Source organism: Leptodactylus fuscus, chromosome 9 (assembly GCF_031893055.1).
Source record: "Leptodactylus fuscus isolate aLepFus1 chromosome 9, aLepFus1.hap2, whole genome shotgun sequence".
NCBI lineage: Eukaryota > Metazoa > Chordata > Amphibia > Anura > Leptodactylidae > Leptodactylus > Leptodactylus fuscus.
In genome coordinates this window covers 60,364,551-60,390,786 of record NC_134273.1, presented here as the reverse complement: position 1 = coordinate 60,390,786, position 26,236 = coordinate 60,364,551, and the positions used below count along the sequence as shown (strand labels likewise).

Here is a 26,236-nt window from a genome sequence, read left to right as displayed (position 1 = left end):
CCTCCAGAAACAGATGCATTTTGCAACTGATCTCCACTCTGGTCAAGAGATGAGGATCCTGACCCAAGTATCCACCTCTATAAACTCAGAATTCCCTCACCAGATATAAGAGTTTCGAAACGGGTTTTCAAAACAAATTAACCCTTTCCATTTCTTGAAATGCCAGCCAGCGCAATATAGTAAGTATGTATAGAATGTGGATAAAATTACTTTAGAAACCAGGATGGATCCAGCTAGTTTTCCCAACATGGCACAATAAAAGAGTGTGGGGGTACTAAAGGGGGCGATACTGTACGGCATTATAACTTGTGTTGGACAAAAGGGAACTGGAGAGGGCAAGGGGAGGTAAAACTACGGCTTAACATCCACATCAAAGTAGCAAACCTGATATTAAAAAAATCAATCCCACCCTTATGTATAAATTAAGCTGCAAAAGAAACTTAGTTCACCCTATTACATCTACAAGCCCAATATATTATTTAACTCGCACCCATTGCAGGTCTTCCTGCCGCAGGCTCTGCACACAGAGAATAAGTCAGTGGAAAACCTTTGTGGAATTCACACTCATTTTCAGGGTCTTGCATGTCCTGGCTTGTAAGGAGATACAAGAAGAAGACTCTTGTAAAGTCTTGTTTATTTATTAAAAATGTAAAAGAGATCTCAGCCAGCAACACATTAGCAGCATGACTGGAGGAAGGTCTTCCTCATCACTGGATTCCAGCTGCAGAAGCCCCCAAGAAAACAGATGCATCTTGCTGGCAGATGTGCACTAGCATGCCCTAGTCTAGAGTATGCGCTGATCTAACATGTGATAAGTCATTGGCTTTCATTACTCGCATATCTTTGTCACAATTAATGAAAGCTCTCACATTACTTTTTAATTAGTTTTAATATGCGCTGACAGTGAATAGACGACAAACGTTACTCGGAATGTGAGATTGTATAGAACATTTCCTACTAAAATAACACTAGTAAATGCAAGTCCTCAATTCAGTTTCTATTAGGTTATTTTATAGCTGTGTTCATAGAAATATGTTAGTATTAGAGATGAGCGAGTAGTATTCGATCGAGTAGGTATTCGATCGAATACTACGGTATTCAAAATACTCGTACTCGATCGAGTACCACTCGCTATTCGAATGGAAAAAATTTATGCAGAACCAGTGTTGATTGGCCTAATGCTATAAAGTTGGCCAATCAACGCTGGTTCTTCTCCTACCTTTAGAAGTCTTCTTCGTGCAGCTTCCCCGCGGCGTCTTCCGGCTCTGAATTCACTCTGCCAGGCATCGGGCCTGGGCAGAGCCGACTGCGCATGTCTGCGCTACAAGAAAATGGCCGCTTTGACTGTAAGCAGTACTTTCTTGCAGTGCGGGCATGCTCAGTCGGCTCTGCCCAGACCCGATGCCTAGCAGAGTGAATTCAGAGCCGGAAGACGCCGCGGGGATGCTGCACGGAGAAGACTTCTCGGAGGATCCAGCCCGACCCTCACTCGTGGACTTGGTAAGTGTAATTTGATCGAATGTTGTCTACCCCTGAAATGAGCATTTTCCCCCCATAGACTATAATAGGGTTCGATATTCAATTCGAGTAGTCGAATATTGAGCGGCTACTCGAAACGAATATCGAACATTTTACTGTTCGCTCATCTCTAGTTAGTATCTCTTTCACAATTATACATTATAATATAACTCTTTTTGTGGTGGCGAGAAATGTCCGGGGCTGCATTGGGTGAAGTGTAGGGTTGAGCCGATCTAGAGATTTCAGGATCGTTTTTAAAATCCGATTTTCAATCATTTTCCAGCCAATCCCGATCGTGAAATTTGCTTGTTCGCCGATCGGGATCCAAACTTTCTGGATCCCGATCGCTCAACCCTAATGTTAGCTTTTCTCACAATGATTGGCCAGTAGCCAAGCATTGTAGGAAATAACCTCCGACCTCGATCCGACTGGAAAAGATCGGGTTCAGAATTCCAATCGCGATCGTGAAATTTACTCGATCGCCGATCGGAATCCGATCTTTTCCGATCTCGATTGCTCAACCCTAGTGAGGACTTATAACTTATAATTTGGCAGTCTTTGGGCCTTATGTTCCCCCATTCATATATACTGGTCTGGGCTATAAGCAGTCATTCATACAAGACTGATGTGCTGTTTTAGCTTCACTAATGTGCAGTTTTTGATGCAAAATAGAGTTATTGTAGCAGATTTGTTGCAGATTCCATCCTTTGAATTGCAAAGAGTGAAGTCCATGGTGAATTATGCTGGCTCTATAACAAGTAGTAAAAACATATAGGGGCAGATTTATCAAAACTGATATTTCACAAGCCGGTATCAGTTAAAGGGCCCGACAGTTGCAAGGCAACCTTGATATATTAATCCAGTGAAGTGCAGAATGGAGAATGTGAGCTTTGATCCAAAGATGAACATTTTTTTCACCCCTGTCTGGCAGAACCCTGAGTTGACAAATCCCCCCCACACACACAGTATGCAAAAAATGGCACTATTTATAGAATAATTTGACTATAGCCTATTGCTGACCATATAGTATTCTCCATGAAATACAGAGTAACAGGACCCCACTGCCCCTTCTGTTTTAAGGAAATGGTCAGATGTATGCTATCCTGCTGTAATATGTGGATATGCTGCATGACTTATGGAGATGAGTATATAGGGAATTATTGTGACCGTAACTGGTGCCAAATGCAGATCCAGCTGGAATTACATTTACATTATATCTTAGTAAATGACCTTTTAGTATCTAATGAATAGTAATAAGGGAAACTGGAAATGTGATTTGTGTTTTGATACGTCACGACACCACAAGGGATCCCATATGCTGCTTCTTTTGTGTATTTTCTTAAGAAACATGTTCTTATACTAATATTTATATATCTCTTTATGTCTTGGAGGAGAACAGGAAGGCATTTCTAGCGGATCTCACTTGGCTCAGTATATGTGACTACTCACTGACGGCTTCGTTCCTTATAGTTATATAGATTAATTATTATTATTATTATTATTATTATTATTATTATATCATTATGTATTATCTTCCTGGTGATGATGGGATTTTGCTAATAAACAGCCTGATGACGCAGAGCTGCAGTATAAAGCATGGGGAAGTAGCTTAAAGCAGCTAGGGGTTCATGATATGACAATCTATATACAGCATTGTATTATTTATATCTGGGAGCGACATTATAATATAGCAGAAGATGATGCAAGGAAATTATTAATATTCCTTTTTTTTTGCACATGACGCTTACTATACCTTGACAGTCTGTGGCTGATACATCATATACAGAGAGGACAGCAGGCGCTAGAGACAACAGCCTGTGCTTGCCTATAAGCTATAATAAAATGAACAGGAATCTGTCACCGCCATTATGTCTCCTCTGAATGCAGCATAAGACAGTGCCAGACATGCTGATCTCACTGTTGTGTCTCTTATGTCTGCCTGCCGCATTGTTTTTGTGCAATTTACACTCGGTATTCATGGAGTGCTTGGCTTAGCCCTGCCATCTCCATCTACCCACTGCTGATTGACAGCTTGTTCACTCTTACTGAGCATTGGGAGAAAGCTGTCAATCAGGGCCGTGAAGGGTAAGTTATCCCGCAGCTCTTGAATATCGATTTTATATCCAATCCTGTTTTTGCTAAAATAACCACCAGGAAAGTAGCCTGAAAGTTGCACTTTGTGAACAAGGCCCATATAACCAAAAAACAGTCTCTTTTGGTAATATTAGTGGATAAACTAAAACTAGCATTTAGTCGGGTGTGCCTAAATGATGATAGTAATTCACATGCTGTCTGCTTAATGTCAGAGGAAAATATTAGCTCGGATACAAGGACACCCCATCGATTAAACAAATCACGTCTCATTTATTTCTCATTAAAAAGCTGTAAAATCCGATATTTAAAGGTCAAGATTTTCTGTCAAGTTTAATAGTGGAGCCAGGCAGGTTTTTATATTTGCTTAATGTTATAGCAACATATAAAGATTAACTATAACTGTTTTAGGGTTTATAAGTCTATACTGGGGTCCAACTTTTGGAACCCCCATATGATTGTAGAAGCCAAGTATAGCAGTTGGATATCTCTTGCAGTGCATAGAATTGGATGGAACTGCTCTACTCAAAAACCTGTTCTTCTGATCAGTAGCGGTCCCAGTGGTGGTTGGGTTATGATTTTCATTCATAGTACATGGTACATGGATTCATTCTTGGCAGAATGCTCTCTTGACAGTACATATTTCTCTTTTACCATCCACCTCCAGTTGTGATTGAGAAGGGTCTGGTAGTTTCTTTAAACAACAGATATACTAAATGGTGAACGTCTATGACCATTTTCAATGAAATGGGACATCTAACATACAATGATAAGTCAAGAGCATGACGTGAATATCCTTGGTTCTTACCTGGAAATAATTGGTTCATCTGGGCACTAAGCTGGGCATGTTTTTGAACTCTGTATGCTGTGTCTGATCCTTTGGTTCCCTTCCTGTTTGCGCAAAATCCTGCTGTTCTCGACACCCCTTCTGGTGTGCTGTGAAATTCTAATGTTCTGAGTACATCGACTGGTCCAGCTGAAAACGCAAAAAAAAAAGATATATTAATTGAATATACCAATAGACAACTACTATCATTTTCAATAAATTTTCACAAATTTCTTAAAGGATGACAAATAATCAATGGTCATGACTATGGAGATAAAATCCAGAATATGGGGAGGTATTGAGGATATCAGACGGTTAGAAGGATTTAGTCTTGTATCATCTCAAATGTAAAGATTGAAAATAGTCCATTTACCATATGGATTAAAATACATGGCATTAAAAATTTCACAACTCTAAAAATGAGCGCACAATCCCCATCTATACTACTGTTGTATACATAGTAAGGGTATGTATATATAAATATGATATGCTGAAGGCTTTTTGAAGAAATGGTAAAGTGCATGGCTCCTGAGAAGTACAAAAACATACAACATATATGATGTCATGGCCACTCGTTCTGCAACACAACATATTGGTAGAGAGAGAGAAAGAATAGGGAATATATGTGGCCTGATTAGAGAGGTGGTCTATAACCTATGCAACCTAGGAGGTATATAGAGCAATATCTCACAAAGCAAGGAAGATAAAGCAATGTATTGGGTAAAACAGGGGGGATAAGTGTCAAATCAATAGTGGTCTGACAACCAAGACCTCAGCAATGAGGAGTATGGGGAACTGAAAGACTCCATACTTCCTCCTTGTGAATGGAGTACCAGTGTGCTTGTGTGCGCTCTATTCATTGCTATGGGGTCATGCCGGAGATTGCAGCCTTGGTAGCCCCACAGCAGCGAATGGAGAACACTGGGACCCCCAAGGATCTGATATTTAAACCCAGAAGGAAGGGTTGTGCTCTTGATCTTTCTATGCATAAGGTTAGAATTTAACAGTTTTTTACACAGTTCATTGAGCCAAAGTTTATAAATCTAGAAATTCCTCCTTTCTTTTGGATCCACTTCTCGCCCTGGCTCCAAATATTACATCAAAAACTGTCAAAACCTCCATGTGTGGTTTCAGCGTCAAAGAGAAAATGTCAGTACTGCATGGGATGTAAACTTTTAGGGCTTATTCACACATCTGTTTTCCATGGTCGTTTGGCTCTATGGTTTGGATCTTTGAGGAGCAGACAGCATACTCTATGGGGGGGAATGGTCCACAAAATGGACCAAAATAGACAAAGTCTATGAATAAAAATGGATGTCTGAATGGAAGAATAAAATGAAATGGATCTATATGTGCATATAAACCCTTAGCCAGTACAACATATCATTTGGGCTCAGCTCTCGTGAACAAGGTGTATCTGTGAAGTTCCTGTTACCGTCAATTGGAAAACCAGAACTATATGTGGTAAAATCGTAAGTCCCTGCAAATTTCAGCTGCGTCGTGGCCACATCTCAATCTAGTCAGCTCCTACATGGCAACATACCTACAGCATACAGCTACATCTCATATAATACACTCAGTAGAGGCAACTCCAACTCCATAGTCCCTGAGCTCCTGTGGACTAAGTACAATTCTAAACACAAAAGACTGGTGGAGGTAACCTTTAACTTCAACATTACCTTTAAGTTTGCAAACAAATGAGCACATGCCCTTACAGCATGTTAAGACATGATACAAGTAGTCTAAAATTTTTGTAAACTATCACTTTAAGCGTGGGTAGAAGATTAAATAAGTGGCCACATTTTTCTACTCCGGGGGTCCTTTGGGAGAAACATGTAAGGTTTACCTCAGTGAGTATATATTATCTCAGGGACTATGAACAATACAAGCATAGAATCACAATTTATATCAATTAGGAAAAGGCATCCACTAACATACTACATAGTATATACAGTACGTGTAGAGGACCTGTATAGATCTACCAGAAGTCTCAGCTCTGCTGCCATCCTTCAAGGATGATTTGACAATTAAATCCCCTCCTTGGCCTTCAAAAATTCACAGGAGAGTTATTTCATGTCCAGAGGGCATTCGCTGCTCCTTAAAGGGGATTAGAAGGAGCTTTAAGGAAGGGAAATGGGATTAGCAGCTGTAAGTCAGCTTTACGAAAAATATCAGGAGAAAGCTTTAGTCACATCAAAGTGACTTGTCACACACATAGGACAGACATATAATTGATTTTCTTTCTGCGTTCAACTCCGAATCATAAAATCACCTGTAAATATAAGTCCTTTATTTGTTCTTATCTGTTAAATCATTAAAGGGGTTTTGTTTCATGAAGACAACCCCTGTCCATATGCTCTATTAGGATAGATGGACGTCATACAAGGGACTCCCACTGAAAAACCCTTTCTATGAGTCACGATGGAGAACCACTCCATAAGGGCAGATTCTCTTTTTGAAGACCAGACCCATCCTTGAGATACCATTGGCCATCCATCTGATACCCCCATGGGTAGCCCCTAGTTTGGAATAGCATTTATACTATGTGGGTTTCCACGCTAAGTATCATATCCTATTCATATGGGTGGATTAGCTTAATAACTCATTGATAGCACTGGCATCATTATTCCTAATAAATAAGGTAACCAGAAAGTTTAATCTCAACTTCTCCCAGGCAATAGTAAACCTAAAGGAGATTTCCAAACGCAAATGGATTTGATCCACATTATTAGGGGTCCAGGTAGGACACTGGAAAAAAACCTTCTGTTTTTTCAGCAGTTGCTGAGACCCTTGACAATTGGTAGTATGTCAGTGTTACGCCCTTCATTTGGCTCAGGACACATACTATTAATATACTGTAATGTGTGGACCAACAGCATCTCTCCCATGAGAGGCCAATGGTGGGCCAGATTGGAGTCGGGAAGGAATTTTTTCCCCTGAAATGAGGCAATTGGCATAAACTTCATGGGGTTTTTTGCCTTCCTCGGGATAAACACTGTAGGGGACTGAAGGGTTATAGGTTCGACTTGATGGACTGGTGTCTTCATCCAACCTCATCTACTATGTAACTATATAAAGGTGCTCTACTCGTGATTAGGGTGGATTTCAATACTTGATACTGTTTTCTGACATGTCTGACAAAGGTATACGTGAACAACTCCTTCAAGGACTTAGTTCTGTTTATCTTTACTGTCAGTAAGTAATAATTTGTGACAGCCATTGCTCCAGTGCAATCCAAGTATGTCGTTACTCCTGTCATTGGACTTTTACTATAAGACATAAACAATGCGGGATCATTTCATTGGATTTAGGTCTCTACTTCCTCGTATAGCTTCTACATGCCCTTCTTTCTAGGGACAATGTAAGATCTGATAATAACGATCCATATGCCCTATTTAGCTCCTACCAGTCACAAGGTGTGGACCTCTTTGCACACGGTATGCACATACTATTAGAATTACTTTTGGTAATGTACAATCTACATTTAAGGTCAAGTCTGTATAGAACCAGGCAATATAAATGGTTAAAAGTTTATATGGGTCAGGGAGAAATGTTCCAGTGTCACGACCCTCTATTGGATTTTCCCATCACCTAGTACTGTATAATAAAAATAATACCTGGAGATATGTTATTTGCAATATGGCAATTCTGGGACCAAAACAGTTAAGACGTGGAGCTTCGCCCAGTTTAGCCTGCAATTGTAACCTTCTATTACCGTTGTAAAACCTTATTCTTGTGCTGCTCTTATTTATTTGCCAGAATAACAAATGTTCTTCTTTACAACCTCTTTGTCTCTCCCTCTCTGTGTCCGTTGATGCAGAGCTGTCCTCAATGCTGTAAGGAAGGACACTGCAGGTTCCCGCTGGGAAGAATTTGATATGCTGGACAAGCCACGGGAGTTCAAGAAGCAGAATGCATCTCTTTATCCTCTGCCAAGCCTTTGTACAGTAAAGTTTGGACTGTATCAAGTGTGGCATAGTAAAGAGGACTGCATGTACAGAAGAATATTGTTTTTTCTTTCCATGAAGTTCTGTAACCCGTCCCAAAAAATATCACAGAAGCTGAAAACCATGCACGATTCCGACAGCTGAATTCCTCATCATCTTTACTTATACAACCGTTGAAGGGAATCAGTTTCCAGTTATAGTCGAATGGCTCTTATTGATGTTTTCCATCATAAAGTAAGACCAACAAAACACTACTACCTAAAAACTTTTACAAAAACAAGACATTACATTAATAATCCTATAAAGGTGTTATCTCATGACAACAAAACCCTAGGGGAAATGGGTCATAAAGTAGGTACGCTTTTAGGCTTCAATTTTGGATGACCCAGTGTCGGCACGTTTTGCACGGTCACCTATTTATTGCAATAGAGGCCAGTTATATTATAATTATGCAAGCATTTGCTTTCCAAAAATGACCCCTTTCCCCCCCAGTGATCACTGGATTGTGAGAACAGCTTACTTCTGAAAACTTAAAGTTTTGTGAGCAGTCAGCAGAAAATAGTCAGTATTCTGTGGGTGGTGACTACAAGAAAGTGGCAAGGAATCTGCCACTGGCTGACATATATTACCAGAATCACTCTTGTTTGAAGAGGGATAAGTTTTGATATTAGATCAGGATATCGCTTATGATTTAACTTCCTAAGGGTGCATTCACACGGAGTAAACGCGCCACATTGCGCGGCATTAACGCGGCGTAATCGTGCACCGTAAAAAAATGCGGCGTACACGCGCCGTAAACGCGCCACATTGCGCGGCGCGTTTACTCCGTGTGACTGCACCCTAAAGGTGCCCCCACATTGTGAAATCCCTCCCACCTGTGTTGGCCGATGATGGCGCAATTTTGAAGGAAATATGTTAGATTTCGGCCATGAGTGAGAGAATTCAGCCACATGAGCCAGAGTATGTGGATGCGTCTTTAGGCTACGGCCCCACATTGCAGAAACGCAGCTTTTTTTGTTGCAGATTTTGTTGCTTTTTTGTGGAGCCAAAGCCAAGAATGGCTGTAAAAGGAATAGGAACTCTATAAAAAGTTCTTATAAATCTCCCTTCTGCTCAATCCATCAATCAATCTTATGACTTTGGCTCAACAAAATCTGCAACAAAAAAAGCTGAGTTTACGCAACGTGGAGGCTCAGCCTTAGGGTGAGTTCACTTGGAGCAATTCGGACTTGATTTTGAAACGGAATCCAAAGTTCCATACCGAATCTACCTATCATTGTATTCAATGGTTGTCAAAGACCAAAGCAGGTGGCTGAAAAAAGAAGCTTCCTGCTTGATCTTGCTGGGGATTTTAAAGATTAAAATTGGCCCAGATTGTTGTCTCACCAAAATGCCTAGTGTTTGCTTCCATCTGCTTGCCCATTCTATTACATGATCCCTAGTCCTATCCGCCACTAACAATGCAGGTCCGCTAAGGAGTTGAGAACTGCACAGACTTTTGCCAGTCAGATGGAAAGTGAATAAATACAGGCATGTTGGACCTCTTTATTTCCAAGTGTCAATAGCTGATATACAGTATGGTCTACCACTATAGTAGATGCATATTAAGTGTGAAAACAATGTGAACTCTCTACACTTAACAAAACTACAAGACTAAATGGGGTTTTCCATTGATTGCAAGTTATTGTCTATCCACATGGATATTAGTACACATTTATGCACAAAAAGGTTATGACAACCAAGAGTGGCCGCACTTCTTCAGGAACTTAGGTGTTCAGCAGAGTCTAGACAATAACTCTACAACTGATAAGTCTGTTTGTTACGCACTTGTATGCCTTTAGATATCTGAGTTGGATGGGCAGAATCTACCGATAGATGACTCAACATGTTGCGCAAAATACATAGTCGGATGGGGGAGAGATCTCCCAACCAAGGACCGGTTGCGCGCTCCCTTGGTAAAGTAAGTATTCGGTCAACATGAGGTTGAAATAAGTTGACACGTTTCGCGGTAACAGTGTCAAACAGAGAGCACCACCCCTTCTTCAGATCTTTGTAATTTTCGACTCAGTGTTGTGTACCATAACACTCAAGTACATAACACTGAGTTGGAAATTACAAAGATCTGAAAAAGGGGTGATGCTCTCTGTTTGACACCGTTACCCCGAAACGCGTCATCTTATTTCAATGAACCATTTGTTGTTACTCCTCGTGTTGATCAAGTACTTTACTCTTCCAAGGGAGCACACAACCATATCCTTGGTTGGCAGATCTCTCCCCCATCTGCCTATGGGATCAGTTGGGGTCTCAATGGTTGATTCCCACCAATCATGAAAATGGGGATCCATGTCCCCAATCTGAATAGAGCAACAGGGTACTGGACTCAGCTACCTTCAAAAGTCTCATAGACAATGTCACATTCCACTTCTTTTAAATGGGGGACACAGGGCCCCCCCTACCTCTCAAGACTGGTGGGGGTCCCTTCTATCATGTAACTCTGTTATACACCTATATAAACAAGTAATTAAATAAACTGTTAGAAAGTGTCGAACTATCTCATCTATCCTATAAAACATGCACATTCTTTAAGGAACTTAATAGCTTAATAAATAGCATAGGTGCTGCAGATGTCCAACAAGACTAAACATCTCTAATTTTCAAGAAATATGTTTATCTATAGTCCATATTCTATGAATTTCCTTTGCTATGGAGCATAGTCGGACCAGATCCTCTTTTTTTTATTAGTGAGTACTATGCCTGGAAGGGAAATAAGATAGATACTTTCAAGACACAATACATTGCTCTAACATGCCACATGTCTTAATAAATTGTACTTGACAGATGGAGCAGAAATGTGCACATTAAGTGGAAGCATAAAGTGTCTCCCATATGTAGATCTTATTGCAGGGTCTTTATCTGTGATTTATATGCACAATGAATTTGAAGAATCTATTTTTTTAACATTGTCCAGAAGACATCCTTCATCACAGAAGGCTACAGCAACTATTTCACAAGGAGCAGTGGTCTTATTGGTCTAATTGTCATTGTCTATCATACCGGACCACATTGCCAGCTACTGTCTATCTGAAGGACTCACTAGCTAGGTGCCTTTGCGGTATTTAATGGCTTTTAGCTATGACTATTCCAGGAATTTTTTAAAAGAAAAAAAGTCACCACGTCTGAGCTCACATGTTCTGACTTTGTCGTATTCTGTTTATCATGGTAGTTTATCATAAGTAACATGTTCCTTTTTATCAAAAGTTTTCACCCCCCAATGACATTACTAACATCACCGTAAATTTATTACCTAGATTCCATGCTGATAAATTTCACCTATACTATAGGAAAATGTCAGACAGATTTACACCAAAGTTATTGACATCATATGCTCACATCCTAGACCAGTGATGGCGAACCATTTAGAGCCTGAGTGCCCAAACTGCAACCTAAAACCCACTAATTTATCACAAAGGGCCAACATGGGAATTTAACCTTAATAATGTGTGGATCCACAATTGCAGACATTTACGGACCTGCAAAATATGATCATGTGAATGGGGCTTTATAGAGCTTTCTGCTCCACTGTGACCCCCACACTGTCAAAACTGCTTCACAGTGACCCCCACACAGTATAATCAGCTCCACAATGGCACACACACAGTATAATCTGCTGCACAGTGGCCTCCACACAGTATCATCTGCTGCACAGTGACCCACACACAGTATAATCAGCTCCACAATGGCCCCCACACAGTATAATCTGCTGCACAGTGGCCCCCACACAGTATAATCTGCTGCACAGTGGCCCCCACACAGTATAATCTGCTGCACAGTGACCCCCACACAGTATAATCTGCTGCACAGTGGCCCCCACACAGTATAATCTGCTGCACAGTGACCCCCACACAGTATAATCTGCTGCACAGTGGCCTCCACACAGTATAATCTGCTGCACAGTGACCCACACACAGTATAATCTGCTCTACAATGGCCCCCAAACAGTATAATCTGCTGCTCAGTGACCCCCACACAGTATAATCTGTTCCACAGATGGGTGCCCAAAGAAAGGGCTTTGAGTGCCACCTCTGGCAGGAGTGCCATAGGTTCACCATCACGGACCTAAAGCAAACCATGAGTGTACTAATACACAGCATATTTTATACTCCTTAAGGCATATACTGTTCTATTCCAATGAAAACAACTTATAATGATCAAAAATTAAAAACACACCGCTTTAATATAAGTAAAAACATAGATATGTAATAGTACCCTTAAGATCCAAATGAGCACACAACAAACAAGCAAACCTTCATTTGTCAGGTGAATGAATCTTTATGAGTGAAGACACACACTAATGCAGACTATAAGGATGAAGGATTGGCCTCATACAACAACGATCATCATCCTGAGTCAGCAATGATGGGGAACGAAGGTTTCTAGGAACATCGATTCCTAATCATTGACTTCCTCAGTCATTTTGTGTAAAACGGCAAACTGGAAATCTTCTTGAAGACCTGGTATATAAAGGGTCAATTCACAAATCATGGATTTTTGGAGGGGTATTATGATGAAAGTATTGATTGTTGAGAGCCCAGTTAATGATACACCACAATATCATTTTTAGCAGGGTATAGTATGTAGCCCTCCATATTCTGGTCCTACAAGTCGCATAGTAGAAGATTCTTGGCACTGCCTGCTTAGCTTTGCATAGACTTCTTATAGTTTTCTATGTTTACCATGTTTATCTACATGTACTACTTTATCTATTACCATCTACCTTATGTAATTTGGCACGGTGACAATGCATTTGATACATCTAAACTCAGGTTTAATCATTATCACAACATCTACGTCATCCATTAAAATTCCAACAATACAATAGTAAGAGTAGTCTGCACTGTAGATATGGAGAATGAAGGTATAATACATACGTAGTAAAAGAAACTCATCATCAGAGTACAGACATCATACATGGCAGCCTGTATTAATATATTAGAGGAAACAGACCAGGAGCTGTAAAATAGAAAATAGCCAGGGTAGACACAGATAGCCAAGTCCCCACGCCTATCTGCAGATATCCCTAGGAAGCACTATATCTCCACCAAAGTAGTGGCCATGTACTGCATTGGTTCCATTCAATGAATCACCTAGTTGTACTAAGCAGTTACTCTTCCCATTACTAACAGACTTTCAACCCACTAATGGAGGAAGGTCCCGAGCTTGGATACTCTTACAAGACATCCATTTGCCCTAACACAGCATATTAACCAGTAAGTATATTAACACCTCAAAGCGGTTGGATAAGAATTTTTTTATGGCCTATTCTTAGGATCAGCCATAAATATTTGATGAGTGTTGGGCCAGTTCCCGCACAGATCAGCTGTTCAAAGCCACTTCTGGTGCTCATTGTGTACTCAGCATGGAGCAGGCAGCAGTTAGCTGTGGTCCCTATATAGTGGTCAGGTGTTAGTACTGTATCTGAGCTCCCATTAAAGTCAAAGCATATGCCAGCAGTAGCCATTGTGTATCACGGGCATGGACTAAATAATACCCACAGCCTACCTCTGTCTGTCTGTGGCGGTTCCGATTATTTATTTATTGAGTCCTGAATACTGTTTTCCTGGTGGCGAGCACAAGATTAATGTTTATCTGTTTTTGAGGAGAGGGACCGCTTGGAAAAACATCCTACTAGGTAACTTAAATTTTAGGCCTGGTGTCTAGGTGCACCATTTTCTTCTACTGGAGTTTTGTCATCTACAAAAATTCCTTTTCTCTATTATTTTTACTATTAAACTGCAAGCTTTCTAAAAACATCCTGGCCTCTTCTGAGTATTTTCTGTATTCCTTTATTCTTCATGAAAAAGACTTTGTCAGGGAGACAGAAAGTATCACTGCTATTCCTACCCTCTTTTGCAAGAAATTCTTAGTGAGGGTGACCAAATTCTGTGGTGCACCAACTACTGTGCCAAAGGCCAAAAATGGAAGCACAAAAATATTCATTGTGGGGCCTAAAGGATTACCTTCTGGAAAAAAAAAGCCCTTTCCTTCAATTCCATTCTTCAGCCTTTTCAAGTACCTGAACAGCTTTCACTGGACATGTAACCTGTATGGTCTTACAGTTTCGATAAAGTGAAGTGCCTCTTGACCATCATTCTTTTCTTGCACGTTACAAACCTTTGAGTGTTGGTCAACCTTCTTTACCCTTATGGTGATACTATTCTTTCTAAAGTTACGGCTTCACTTTTGCTGTTTCCATGTTCATCAAATTCTCTGGTATGGGATTTTAGGCCCTGATAGTCTCAGTTTTGGCTGAGACTTGAGCTGATGGTCCTGGTCCTCCTCTACTTATGACATCTGGCAGGTCGTGGTTAGAGATGAGTGAGTACTGTTTGGATCAGCCGATCCGAACAGCACGCTCCATAGAAATGAATGGATGCACCTGGTACTTCCGCTTTGACGGCGGCCGGCCGCTTAACCCCCCGCGTGCCGGCTACGTCCATTCATTTCTATGCGAGCGTGCTGTTCGGATCGGCTGATCCGAACAGTACTCGCTCATCTCTAGTCGTGGTGTTTCCAACCGTGACTGTCTTTTACTAGCAATGATAAATCTTCTCAGTTTTCTTTTGTTTAAAGTAAAGTCAAGTTCATTAAATATGGTCTAGTGAATTTAAAAAAAAAACATGGCTGTCTATTAAGCAGATGTTTTGGGAGAGTATTCTTCCACCATCACTGATTCCATTGAGGTGGACCATATTGTAGAGCGGCACATCTGGTCAATGCTTCTTCTCGTAACATAAGCATGCCACACACATCAAAGGTTTACGCTCCTGTCTGAGTGAGTATATAATTTACCTTCTTGCCGACCAACCTTACTATTTTCTTACACCGTCATTTACGAAATTACACTAATGAATACACAATACAGTAACTATGAGATGACATCTACAGCATCTGCATCATGTGTAATGAATTGTGACAACTCAAACACGCTCTATTCTTTACGGTAATTATGGATTACATATTTCCCAGCCACTTTATGAATGGCTTTTATGTCATGTCCTGAAAGGTAGTCTAGCACAGAGATCGCTTCTACACCACTTATATAGTGTTGTAAGGACATTTGGTGACATAATGAAATTTCCTTTCTTGTGTAAAAGTGAAATCTTACATCCAAGAAATATAATTAACAAGTCACACAGACTGGATGCAAATGAGCTGTTGGTTCATCCAGGACATGACCCGAGAACTTTTTGTCGCATGTGTTCGCCACGCATCTCTGCCCTCTAACAAAAGGACTGAAAGGTCCCCTTGTGCTCTGACCTTAGGTAAAAGGGGGTTCTCCAGCAGAAGGGGCCACACCCGGGGGTACTGAACAACTCATTTTCATATAGATTAAAAGCTTTTCTCAGCAGAGAAAGCGTTCCTTGACCCCCAAAAGTTTTTTGAGCTCTACCACTAACCACCCCGACAGCAGTGTACAAGTGGTTTAGAAGAAATTTTGGTTATGGTATATCATAAGGGTCGTCTTATCCTATCATTAAGAATAGGCCCCATATAAGTGTTCTAGCCCTCGTGCATGGCTATATGTCACCAGTAGTGAATGAAAGTTATGGAAGTCTACTATTACATGAATGACCACCTCTGTGCTAAAAATATGCACTGAATAGACTCCAGTATACATTGATGTGTTTTCTCCATTTTCTAAAGAACATCACATAAAAGTCAACGATAAGAAAACTCCTTTCAAGGAACTCAGGGTCCCAATACACATAAGAAAAAAGTTGCCCGAAGCTTCTGTTTTGGCAGGAACAACTGACTTACAGTATGGACCTTCTGTGACAGATGACGTCAGAGGAAGAACACATGGACAAGTTGAATTTTATTATGTTTATCCTTTGTGTTCACTAGAAGAAGAAAGATAGGTCACCAGTATCAGTTTGGTAGGGGTCCAATGCCTGAACCCCACATCGATCAACAGCTTGGAAAGGCTGACTGGTGCAAGACTGGCACTGATCTTATACTGGGCATAGGACATCAGCACCAAAATTGGTCTGGCAACCAGAGAATCGCTTTAATGCAACAGTAACTGAATAAGCCTTGAGGCCTACCAGGACATTACATGGCCATATATCTAGAACTGAAATTTCTTGTGCAAAGATCCAAATGCACCAGACTAGACGTTACATCAATAGGACATTTTGTATGGTAGATCATTGTTTCCATCAAATACCACATTCCCTCCTTTAATATTTTAGATATTGATATACTTCACTAGTATATGAAGTATGGACTAATATATCTAATAGATCCCATTTTATCCAACCTCCTGTTTATTGGTAAAGAATGTGGATCGTCTTTGCTGGTTTTGATTAACCTTGAATGTATAAAAGCTTCTCATATGACAAACTGGGGGGTGTAAACCACATCCACCTCCAAGGCAGATGGTATGACCATCACCGCACCACCACCGTGAATAGCATCCAGAGGGGGTGAAGGGGAATTGCTGTATATCATGGCCTGGGAGTCACTTATACTACAATGGTCCTATAACTCATACATCAGTCTAAAGATACAGTCAAATCATTTCAGGGAAGCTATAGAATAGATATACACATCAATTTTCATTAGATAACTCCTGCCATGCTTTGGACATTGCCTGTATGACTATTGAAGATGCACATCTAGCTTCTTGCTGGGTGACAGTCAATGTAGAACAATAACAGCATTCTCCATCCATGTGTTTCTTGAGTTAGCTGCCTAAAGTGTGATCCTAAATCTCCTAAAAAAAGACTTTTACACCTCCCTTGTCTTAGCAGCAGTCTGTTGGCTCTTTCACTTGGGACAGACTTAGACCACATGTGTTTACTTTACCTCTTCTGTTTCATGGGTCACAGGGCTTGCAATTTTAGAATGCAACCACCAAGTAACTGGATGGGAGCATGTGTTAGCAGGCGAGTGCGGTACTGTCATAAAAACTGACACATATACCGTATAGCTCCCATAATGGTGATGAATTTACACTGTATCTTTGCCCTATCTATCTATCTATCTATCTATCTATCTATCTATCTATCATCTATCTACTACATAACTATACATCTATATTAAGCATTGCTTCTAAGGTACAATATCATTAAGTGACTGTTTAGTCATAGACTCGAATTTTCAAAAAAAAAAACCTAATACAGCACATATAGAGTTGTCAACTCCTGCGCCCAATGATCCGACTTGGCCCAGTGTGCAGCTGTGTTATTGAGGCTGCCAGATTCTTTTATATGACATCATTTGAATAGGATTTGGCAAATAAAGTACATTATATATAGTCCACCCCATGACACACTTGGACAGCCTTCCCTTTCATTCCTAATTCTACAGGTTATGAGAGTATTAGCGCAGAAGATGGCGGACGTCATTCTTCTTATCAGAGCTATCGGGTGCCAAGCCAGCCGTAGTGATTACCGCTAGAAGAAGCTTCCAACAAAACTAATAGGATCTCAAAGAAGTCCCTGAATGAATGAAAGTTTCTTGATTTATACCAAACATGTGCTCCATCTAATGGCTCTATCTTTGGCAATGGCACGTTTGTAGGGCGAGAGGGAGCTGACTTCATCCTGGGGGTCTCAGTCTGACGGCCAGCTGGCCACATGTTAGACACACTGCAAACTAATGAGAAATGTCTGGCCAAGGCTACAAGACTATCAGATATTTCTCATCACCGTGCAAGGCCCTTAAATCACACATGCTACCTTAGAAGTCTCCATTTTCAGCAAACAGCCTAGAAATAGAGGCCCTTGTAGGACAAATGAGGAATGCTTTATCTCTAGCAGTGAATCAATGGATCTTACAGAGAATTCAGCTCAAAGGGACATTCTAAAAAATCCACATAGCACTCATATTTCAGTGTCAGCTACAAGTCAGAGGTGCAAGAAGACTTAAACACGCCCCTCGGCCATGAAAGGGGAGACAAGCTGAGGAGAAAGCCAGGCCCTGTTCCTGCTGTTTTTTTAAGCAAACCCTGAGTGTCTGCTCCTCCAACCATTTCACCTGCTGATCCCTGGGACTCAACTCAATTCCTGCTTTCCAGCGACCAACCTTTCCCCATCCCACTCAAGTTTATTTAATCATTTTGCTTGAGCCTTGCTTGATTCATACCCCCAAACAAAGTGTCAATTGTGCGCTCTTTTTTTTTTTTGCATGGGTGCATTTTTAACATTTCTATGTTATTTTTTACTGCTGAAAGTAAAACACTGGCCGGAGTACAAAACCCTATTTAATCCCCTTACTGTTAAAGGGTCTAGTGTCAGCTTGGAATAATACTCAAAAACTGGACAGAGACTTGGAGTTGGAGTTTCTATAAACTTTGCCCTTTTATACAGATGACAAATCTGGAACACATATAGCAAGTCAGGAACAATGGTTGCAAAATGTGGAACCTTTTTAGATGTATAAACAATGACATTCCACTAGAATAAGTCGACTCATTGAGACTCTACTTATCTGACAGAGTAAAAGCACATCACTAGCAAAAAGTGAAATACAAGGGTCGTATTGTGTGAATTCTATGTAGTGTGCGGGGTCTATACAAATAGTAAAAAGATGATCGATCTCTTATGTGTCCTTTGTAGCACAGACTCACTAATATATAGCTAGTTGTGGATGACAAATATTAATACTACATAGATAGATATTAATAATACATCATCCCATTGCTCTTATACAGACTACAGAGTGAAATGACAAATTGAGCTCTGCTACATCTGGATTTTTGACTTTCTTCTTTGTAGCTATGTGACATTTTAAGTGTTATTAGCTTCTTGTCTCCACATGTCTGGGATCCTAAGGGGCCTTACTATAAGTAACTCTTTATAACATTTGCAGGATAGAGTTACACAGCTTCCTGGGTATAGCGTTTTACATTGGGATTTACTTTTAATTTGGCTAGCTCAAAAGATATGTCTTTTGTATTTGCACCAAGTTCCAGCAACATTATATAATATTCACATTTGATATCGGTTTAGGGCCTGTCACCTATGGGTTGGGGCCTTTATGGACATTAAAGAGTTAAGACTCTAGATCTGATTCCTAGTGTGAATAATACCATAAAATGCAGGGCAGAAGTATTGACCCTGACTTAGGAAATAAATGTAATTGGACATCTTTTTGTTAAGACCTGTGTGCAAGTGGCAATTTCTGTAGGAAACTACTTTAATGACAGGGATGTGAAGTCTATATTCCAGACTCTTTACAATCTTCTCTGTCCTACTAATTCAGACCATACAATTATCTGCTCTGCAAACCACTGAACATTCCTAAAAGTAACAGACAAAGGAAATCATGCATTACATAGTCTGTGTCTAGGAACCCGAGGAAAGCCTGACAGTTGAATTATAGATACCCACAGCTTCTTAAACTATGTAGGGTACTTTCTTCTGGATATATATAGTATCAGATATATATATTGACTAGACATGTCCTAGGGTAATTGCTTTAGAATGGTTATGCCTTCTACAATTGACATAAATGGTGTGATTAGAATGTATGATACAATGTAACAGACCAACAGATTCTATGATAAACAATGGCCTGCAAATAAATACAACTACAGATGTAACAGAGGGGTAGGTTCTCTACCCCTGATTGTATCCTAGTATGTTACACCAAATTACAAACTCAGCCCTGCTACTACATATACTATTAAAAAATTCATATTACAGATCTATAAGAATGGCCTAAGAAAAGAAAATCATTGGCGTATTGACTTTATAAGCGAATCCCTATATAGTTAATATAGGCAGTCGATGGGGGTGTATTCACAGTACAGGGACCTTGTCACATTGCTAATCTATCCTACTCATGAATCATATGAGAGGATTTTATTTCCTTTCCTCAGTATAAAGAATCCTCAGTTCACCTTTGCCGGAGCTGGATGAATGTGAGAGACCAGAAGGGGGCAGAATGGAGGCAGCCTGCACACTACTGTACTGTGTGCACAACCTTTCATACAAGACAAACATTGCCACAACTACCATATAGGAGCCTTGAACACAGTACACCTATTATACCAGCTACTGTAGGTCTCTTGTAGTACATACCACTTATACCTAAAAGAATCTCACCACTAAATGCAACATGTCCTCCTGTCTGTAGGTTACACTGTACAGTTACTATTAAAGATGATAACTCTGGTCAAGGTAAATAGCACAATATAGAAGTACAGCCTGATCTACAGCTTAACTTTCACCCCTATCGGACCAGAAAAGTTGTGTTAGGCTGCCTATACATGATATAGGATTTATGGACGAGTCACTGAATACTTCACATCATAGCAGTATGGAAGTGTCATTCTATACTTTAAATAGCATAGACATATGGCTATATATTACAAATATACAAATATAGACTATATATGGAATTTGTCTTTGAACACAATTGGTGGCTTCAGACAAACGTCACATCTTTTCACATAGTCACACAATTTACCACAATCAATTTGGCGAGTAAGCATTGGAAATATATATATATATATATATATATATATATATATATATATATATATATGTAACATACTTACTATAATTACTAAATGCATTAACTAGCTTCAGAATATATATATATGGTCAGATATATATATTAGCCTGTACCTATGTACCTATCAGCTATCCCCAATAGAGGTTAATTCACTATACCTTGGTTGCTGGAAAGGGAGTTGCACATTATACTACATTTACATGTGCAACTACAACATCAAGTACCAGCAAAGTACAACAAGTCTTGTAATAGTATAGGAGATCCATCACAGCCAGAAGGGTATCATTGTACTTGTAGTTCCACAATAGCTAGAGGCTGATAAATTGCATGTAACTTAGATACTCTTGCTAGGTTGTCTCTATAAGTCCAAGGAGTATCACTTTACTAAGAGGACTAGTAGGACAATTATCATGATGCTAAATAGTTTCACTAAGAGGATGTTCAGGTACCCAGGGATCCTTTAAGAAATATACCTATAAAATAATAATTTTTTTAAAAAAAATTATATATATATATATATATATATATATATATATATATATATATATCAATGTCTCCTAAGTGACTGATGGACTCTATAGGAGAATTCTTTGCATTGAATAATCTCCTAGCCTTGGTTAGCACTGTGAAGGTGGGGGGGGGTCTATGTGTCTGGTCCCACCCCTCTCATAGACGTGTCTGAATGTGACATCCCCTGGGGGGAGGAATTCCTAGCACAGAGGGATCATTGCAGAGAGAGAAAAAAAATCCACCCTTCTAGCCCTGTCCATAGACACCTAACGGACCACCATCACCTTTATCTCCCACCTCCCAAGACAAGATAAGATCCCCTCAGACAGGAGGACCGTCCAGCATCCTCATAGACCTCCATTGTACAGAGCTAAGTACCTGATGCTGAAATGTTTCTTCCTAACTGCTTAGACCTGTCACCTGTGTCCCCCTCCCTGATCTGTACACGAGTACTGGAGGAGCCCCCTCCCCACCTTCCCATCAAATGAATGAAGACTACATGAAGAACTCAGCACAGCATCAAAGTGAATGCACTCAGGCATGGTGTGATGGACTCTTGGAGTAGACGATTATCCTCATAAGGCTTAGAACTTTCTGTCCAGGTCTCTGATATTTCCTGGGTTTAGATGGGGATGTGAAGGGGGACCCATCTGTCCCCTAGTTTTTTTTTTGTTTGTTTTTCTCTTACCTCCTCTGACCTCTGCAGCTTGGAAAAGGAAAGTCAAAGTGATGAGAATTAGGGAGCTAAGGGATGAATCCCACAACCTCCTTTTCGTTTTCCACCTTGTGTTCCACCTCTCCATCTCCAACTCCATATACTGGGAGCCCTCCCAGATGATAAAGAATCTCAGGATTCAATCTACAGCACCAACTCCTTCCAAAAGTCCCGGAGGTGATCACTACACAGCCATAAGGAGGAAGAAACCCAAAAGTCTGACAGGGGGAGGGGGGCTTGGGGTGGCTTTTCTTCTCCTTTGCCCAGCTGAGATGTGTTCCTCCCCAGTCCCCTGCCTGCAGACTGAAGAAGGTACGAGGGCTTTAATCAAAATGCAAACCTCTCTCTCTCCTCCTAAAGTCCCACCGTCAGAGGGCTGGGCTAAGACCCCTCTGCTGGGTCTCCTAACATTCTCCAGCCTTCCTCTGCTAGCAAATAGTATGCAGCTTCCAAAATTCAAAGACCCTCCCCAAAGACAGGACTCTCCAGGTTGGTCCGGCCCCATCTCCCACCCTCCCAAAATAGAGGGCTCCAACTATATTTGTTCAGTGGGCTGAGAACAGAAGGGAGTATAGAAGAGGGTGACAGCTCCTTCCAGGCTCAGTCCTGCTGCTAACCTGTGCCTGCACTGATGCTCTAAGGGTTAACTCCTGGGATTACTCCTTGTTCTGCAGAGGATACAACTTTCTGGCTGTTACTTGTGCAGCTCTTGGACAGATATTTCTCTGTTACCTGCAACACCATACACTTTATCTACTACTTAGCTGTAGATTTCATCCCTGCACCTGAAGCTTTCTGCACAGACTATAATGTGAATTGCAACAAAGTGACACCAACTTTATATATGTGTAATGATCATAGACATAATATAGTGTTACACACTGGCAACTTTGAGCCAAACACATGAATGGATACAAGATAGATACAAGCCTTCCCAACTTGTGGATCCTGGAAAAAACTGCAGCAAAAACTGTAGTAAAATAGCATAAAAACTGTATGTGTGTGAATTATGTTTTGTGATGATATTGGGCATGTAATATAGTAGATGTGCTGCTTATAAAGTTTTACCTTTAGATTATTCCAGCAATTGCTTAAGATACATTGATTATGGGAATTCTGATATAATGCAGGGACATCGATAGCCCTATAGGTGACATTGACAGAATACTAGCATACTGCTGGATGGCATACCTACATACCTATATCAAAACCAACTTTCATCTTGTATTTATACTGAGTAATGGCTAATATTGTAGCCTAATCCCCCTAGCAAAGAACTGTAGATAGTCCAGAAACATAGAGCACACTTTCAAGGATTTGCCCAAAAGTGCAACTTAACCCTTATCTACAAGATAAGGAAACCCACTGACCACAAGAATGGGGATACCTTGCAGCCCTTACTGACCTAGAGGTTGTACAAGCATGCTATCGCTCTATTCATTTCAATGAGATTGCCAAAAATAGCAGAGGATGATCTATAAGACTGCCACAACACTCGTCTATGGTCTTTGGAGGATCTATTGTATGCATAGCAAGATATAAACATGATCAATAATTTATTGGCTGAGAATTGATGTATACTGAGGAGCAGTGACCTTTTTGTAGGATGGTTCAGCTTCAGTTTTGTCATGGTCACTGGATGGAAGGATGAAGGGGCAAGGTGGAAGGGTGCACCGTAGAAGGGATCGGTGGTATCTTTCTACATTACTTAGTTAGGATGGCACCAGGACCTCAGTATCAGGAGTCCAGAGTGCTGGACTAATCACCATAGAAAGATATTAGCTGTCTCCAGCAACCCTATAGAAGTGAATGGTATGGCAGCACATCTGTGCAACCACTGCCGTCAGTCCTCATGATCACTTGTAGTCCAACTGCTGGAACCCCACCAACCATGAGGACTGGATAGATAGTGGATAAGTTGCACTTGTAGGCAAACCCCATTAAAGGAAGAGAAATACAACTAAAAGAAAGACTTACACTCACCGGCCACTTTATTAGGTACACCATGCTAGTAACGGGTTGGACCCCCTTTTGCCTTCAGAACTGCCTCAATTCTTCATGGCATAGATTCAACAAGGTGCTGGAAGCATTCCTCAGAGATTTTGGTCCATATTGACATGATGGCATCACACAGTTGCCGCAGATTTGTCGGCTGCACATCCATGATGCGAATCTCCCGTTCCACCACATCCCAAAGATGCTCTATTGGATTGAGATCTGGTGACTGTGGAGGCCATTGGAGTACAGTGAACTCATTGTCATGTTCAAGAAACCAGTCTGAGATGATTCCAGCTTTATGACATGGCGCATTATCCTGCTGAAAGTAGCCATCAGATGTTGGGTACATTGTGGTCATAAAGGGATGGACATGGTCAGCAACAATACTCAGGTAGGCTTTGGCGTTGCAACGATGCTCAATTGGTACCAAGGGGCCCAAAGAGTGCCAAGAAAATATTCCCCACACCATGACACCACCACCACCAGCCTGAACCGTTGATACAAGGCAGGATGGATCCATGCTTTCATGTTGTTGACGCCAAATTCTGACCCTACCATCCGAATGTTGCAGCAGAAATCGAGACTCATCAGACCAGGCAACGTTTTTCCAATCTTCAATTGTCCAATTTCGATGAGCTTGTGCAAATTGTAGCCTCAGTTTCCTGTTCTTAGCTGAAAGGAGTGGCACCCGGTGTGGTCTTCTGCTGCTGTAGCCCATCTGCCTCAAAGTTGGACGTACTGTGCATTCAGAGATGCTCTTCTGGCTACCTTGGTTGTAACGGGTGGCTATTTGAGTCACTGTTGCCTTTCTATCAGCTCGAACCAGTCTGGCCATTCTTCTCTGACCTCTGGCATCAACAACGCATTTCCGCCCACAGAACTGCCGCTCACTGGATGTTTTTTCTTTTTCAGACCATTCTCTGTAAACCCTAGAGATGGTTGTGCGTGAAAATCCCAGTAGATCAGCAGTTTCTGAAATACTCAGACCAGCCCTTCTGGCACCAACAACCATGCCACGTTCAAAGGCACTCAAATCACTTTTCTTCCCCATACTGATGCTCGGTTTGAACTGCAGGAGATTGTCTTGACCATGTCTACATGCCTAAATGCACTGAGTTGCCGCCATGTGATTGGCTGATTAGAAATTAAGTGTTAACGAGCAGTTTGACAGGTGTACCTAATAAAGTGGCCGGTGAGTGTAGACTCTAATGTTAAGAGCCTCTGGCTGCATGCAACATGCAAATGGAGTCCGTCAGGAACTGAGATGCAAGCAGCAGCTTTTCTTTACGTATTTTTCATGCGGAAACCACATGGACCCCATTATGGTCTGTGGGGTCCACGAGTTTCCTTAGGTAACCGCTTTTTTATGCGTATTAAGTTTCCGTTTGGGGATCCCCAAGCGGACCCCCAAATGGAAAACCATGAGTAAATGTGACCTGGGCCTTAACCTATTGTTATTTTCTGGTTGTAGATATTTTTGTACATGATTATGGGCGGTACCATCTTGCTTGTGCTCCTTCTCTATTCTGGTAAGCTAAATTCACATCTATGATGGTCTCTCCATCGTTCAGGTCTGCCCGGGGACCTGAAAGATGGAAAGCCCGACTGCCAAAACAGTGACTACCTGTGGACACCGGCAGACCCCATAGACTATAATCAGGTCCATCAGGTGTCCATTGTTTTTATACAGAAACTAGAGAAGAGATAAGACCTCTGTACAGAAATTTGCTTGGACAATTTCTGGCACTTTCTGCATTTAGCCTCAATAGCATGTAATAATATGCTTTACAGCATAGTCATGGCCATGGGAAGCAATAGAGCTGATGCAGTGAGGTCTATGGGAGACTTTTCTAGACATTCTCTGTACAGGGGGAAGTGGATGCAATAATGGGTCCGTTGTATTATCTATAAAGGTGTTATCTTCTATTGTAATACTGTTTCTGTTACAGAGAACAACCCTACAGAATTGGATGATATTAGACTATTGTGAATATTGGAGGATATAGTAATTTTCAATATTATAGATAATGACATGGAAAATGAAAAATAAAATGATCAAAAATTCTTAAAAATATGCTTCACATAAAACTTGGTTTAAAAAAAGGC

At 40.8% G+C, this 26,236-nt stretch overlaps 1 protein-coding gene across 6 annotated transcripts in view; it reads right to left on the bottom strand.

Moving 5' to 3' along the window:
* The window catches only part of COL11A1 (collagen type XI alpha 1 chain), a 161,157-nt gene extending 138,709 nt beyond the window's left edge, over positions 1-22,448 (bottom strand). For all 6 annotated transcript variants that reach the window (XM_075286277.1, XM_075286279.1, XM_075286274.1 and 3 more), the window contains exons 1-2: positions 22,106-22,448; positions 4,418-4,585 (exon numbers count right to left, since the gene is read on the bottom strand). In XM_075286277.1, coding sequence (XP_075142378.1) covers positions 4,418-4,585; positions 22,106-22,232 — 295 coding nt within the window. In that variant the 5' untranslated portion in view covers positions 22,233-22,448. The remainder of the gene's footprint in view (positions 1-4,417; positions 4,586-22,105) is intronic.
* Positions 22,449-26,236: the final 3,788 nt, after the last annotated feature.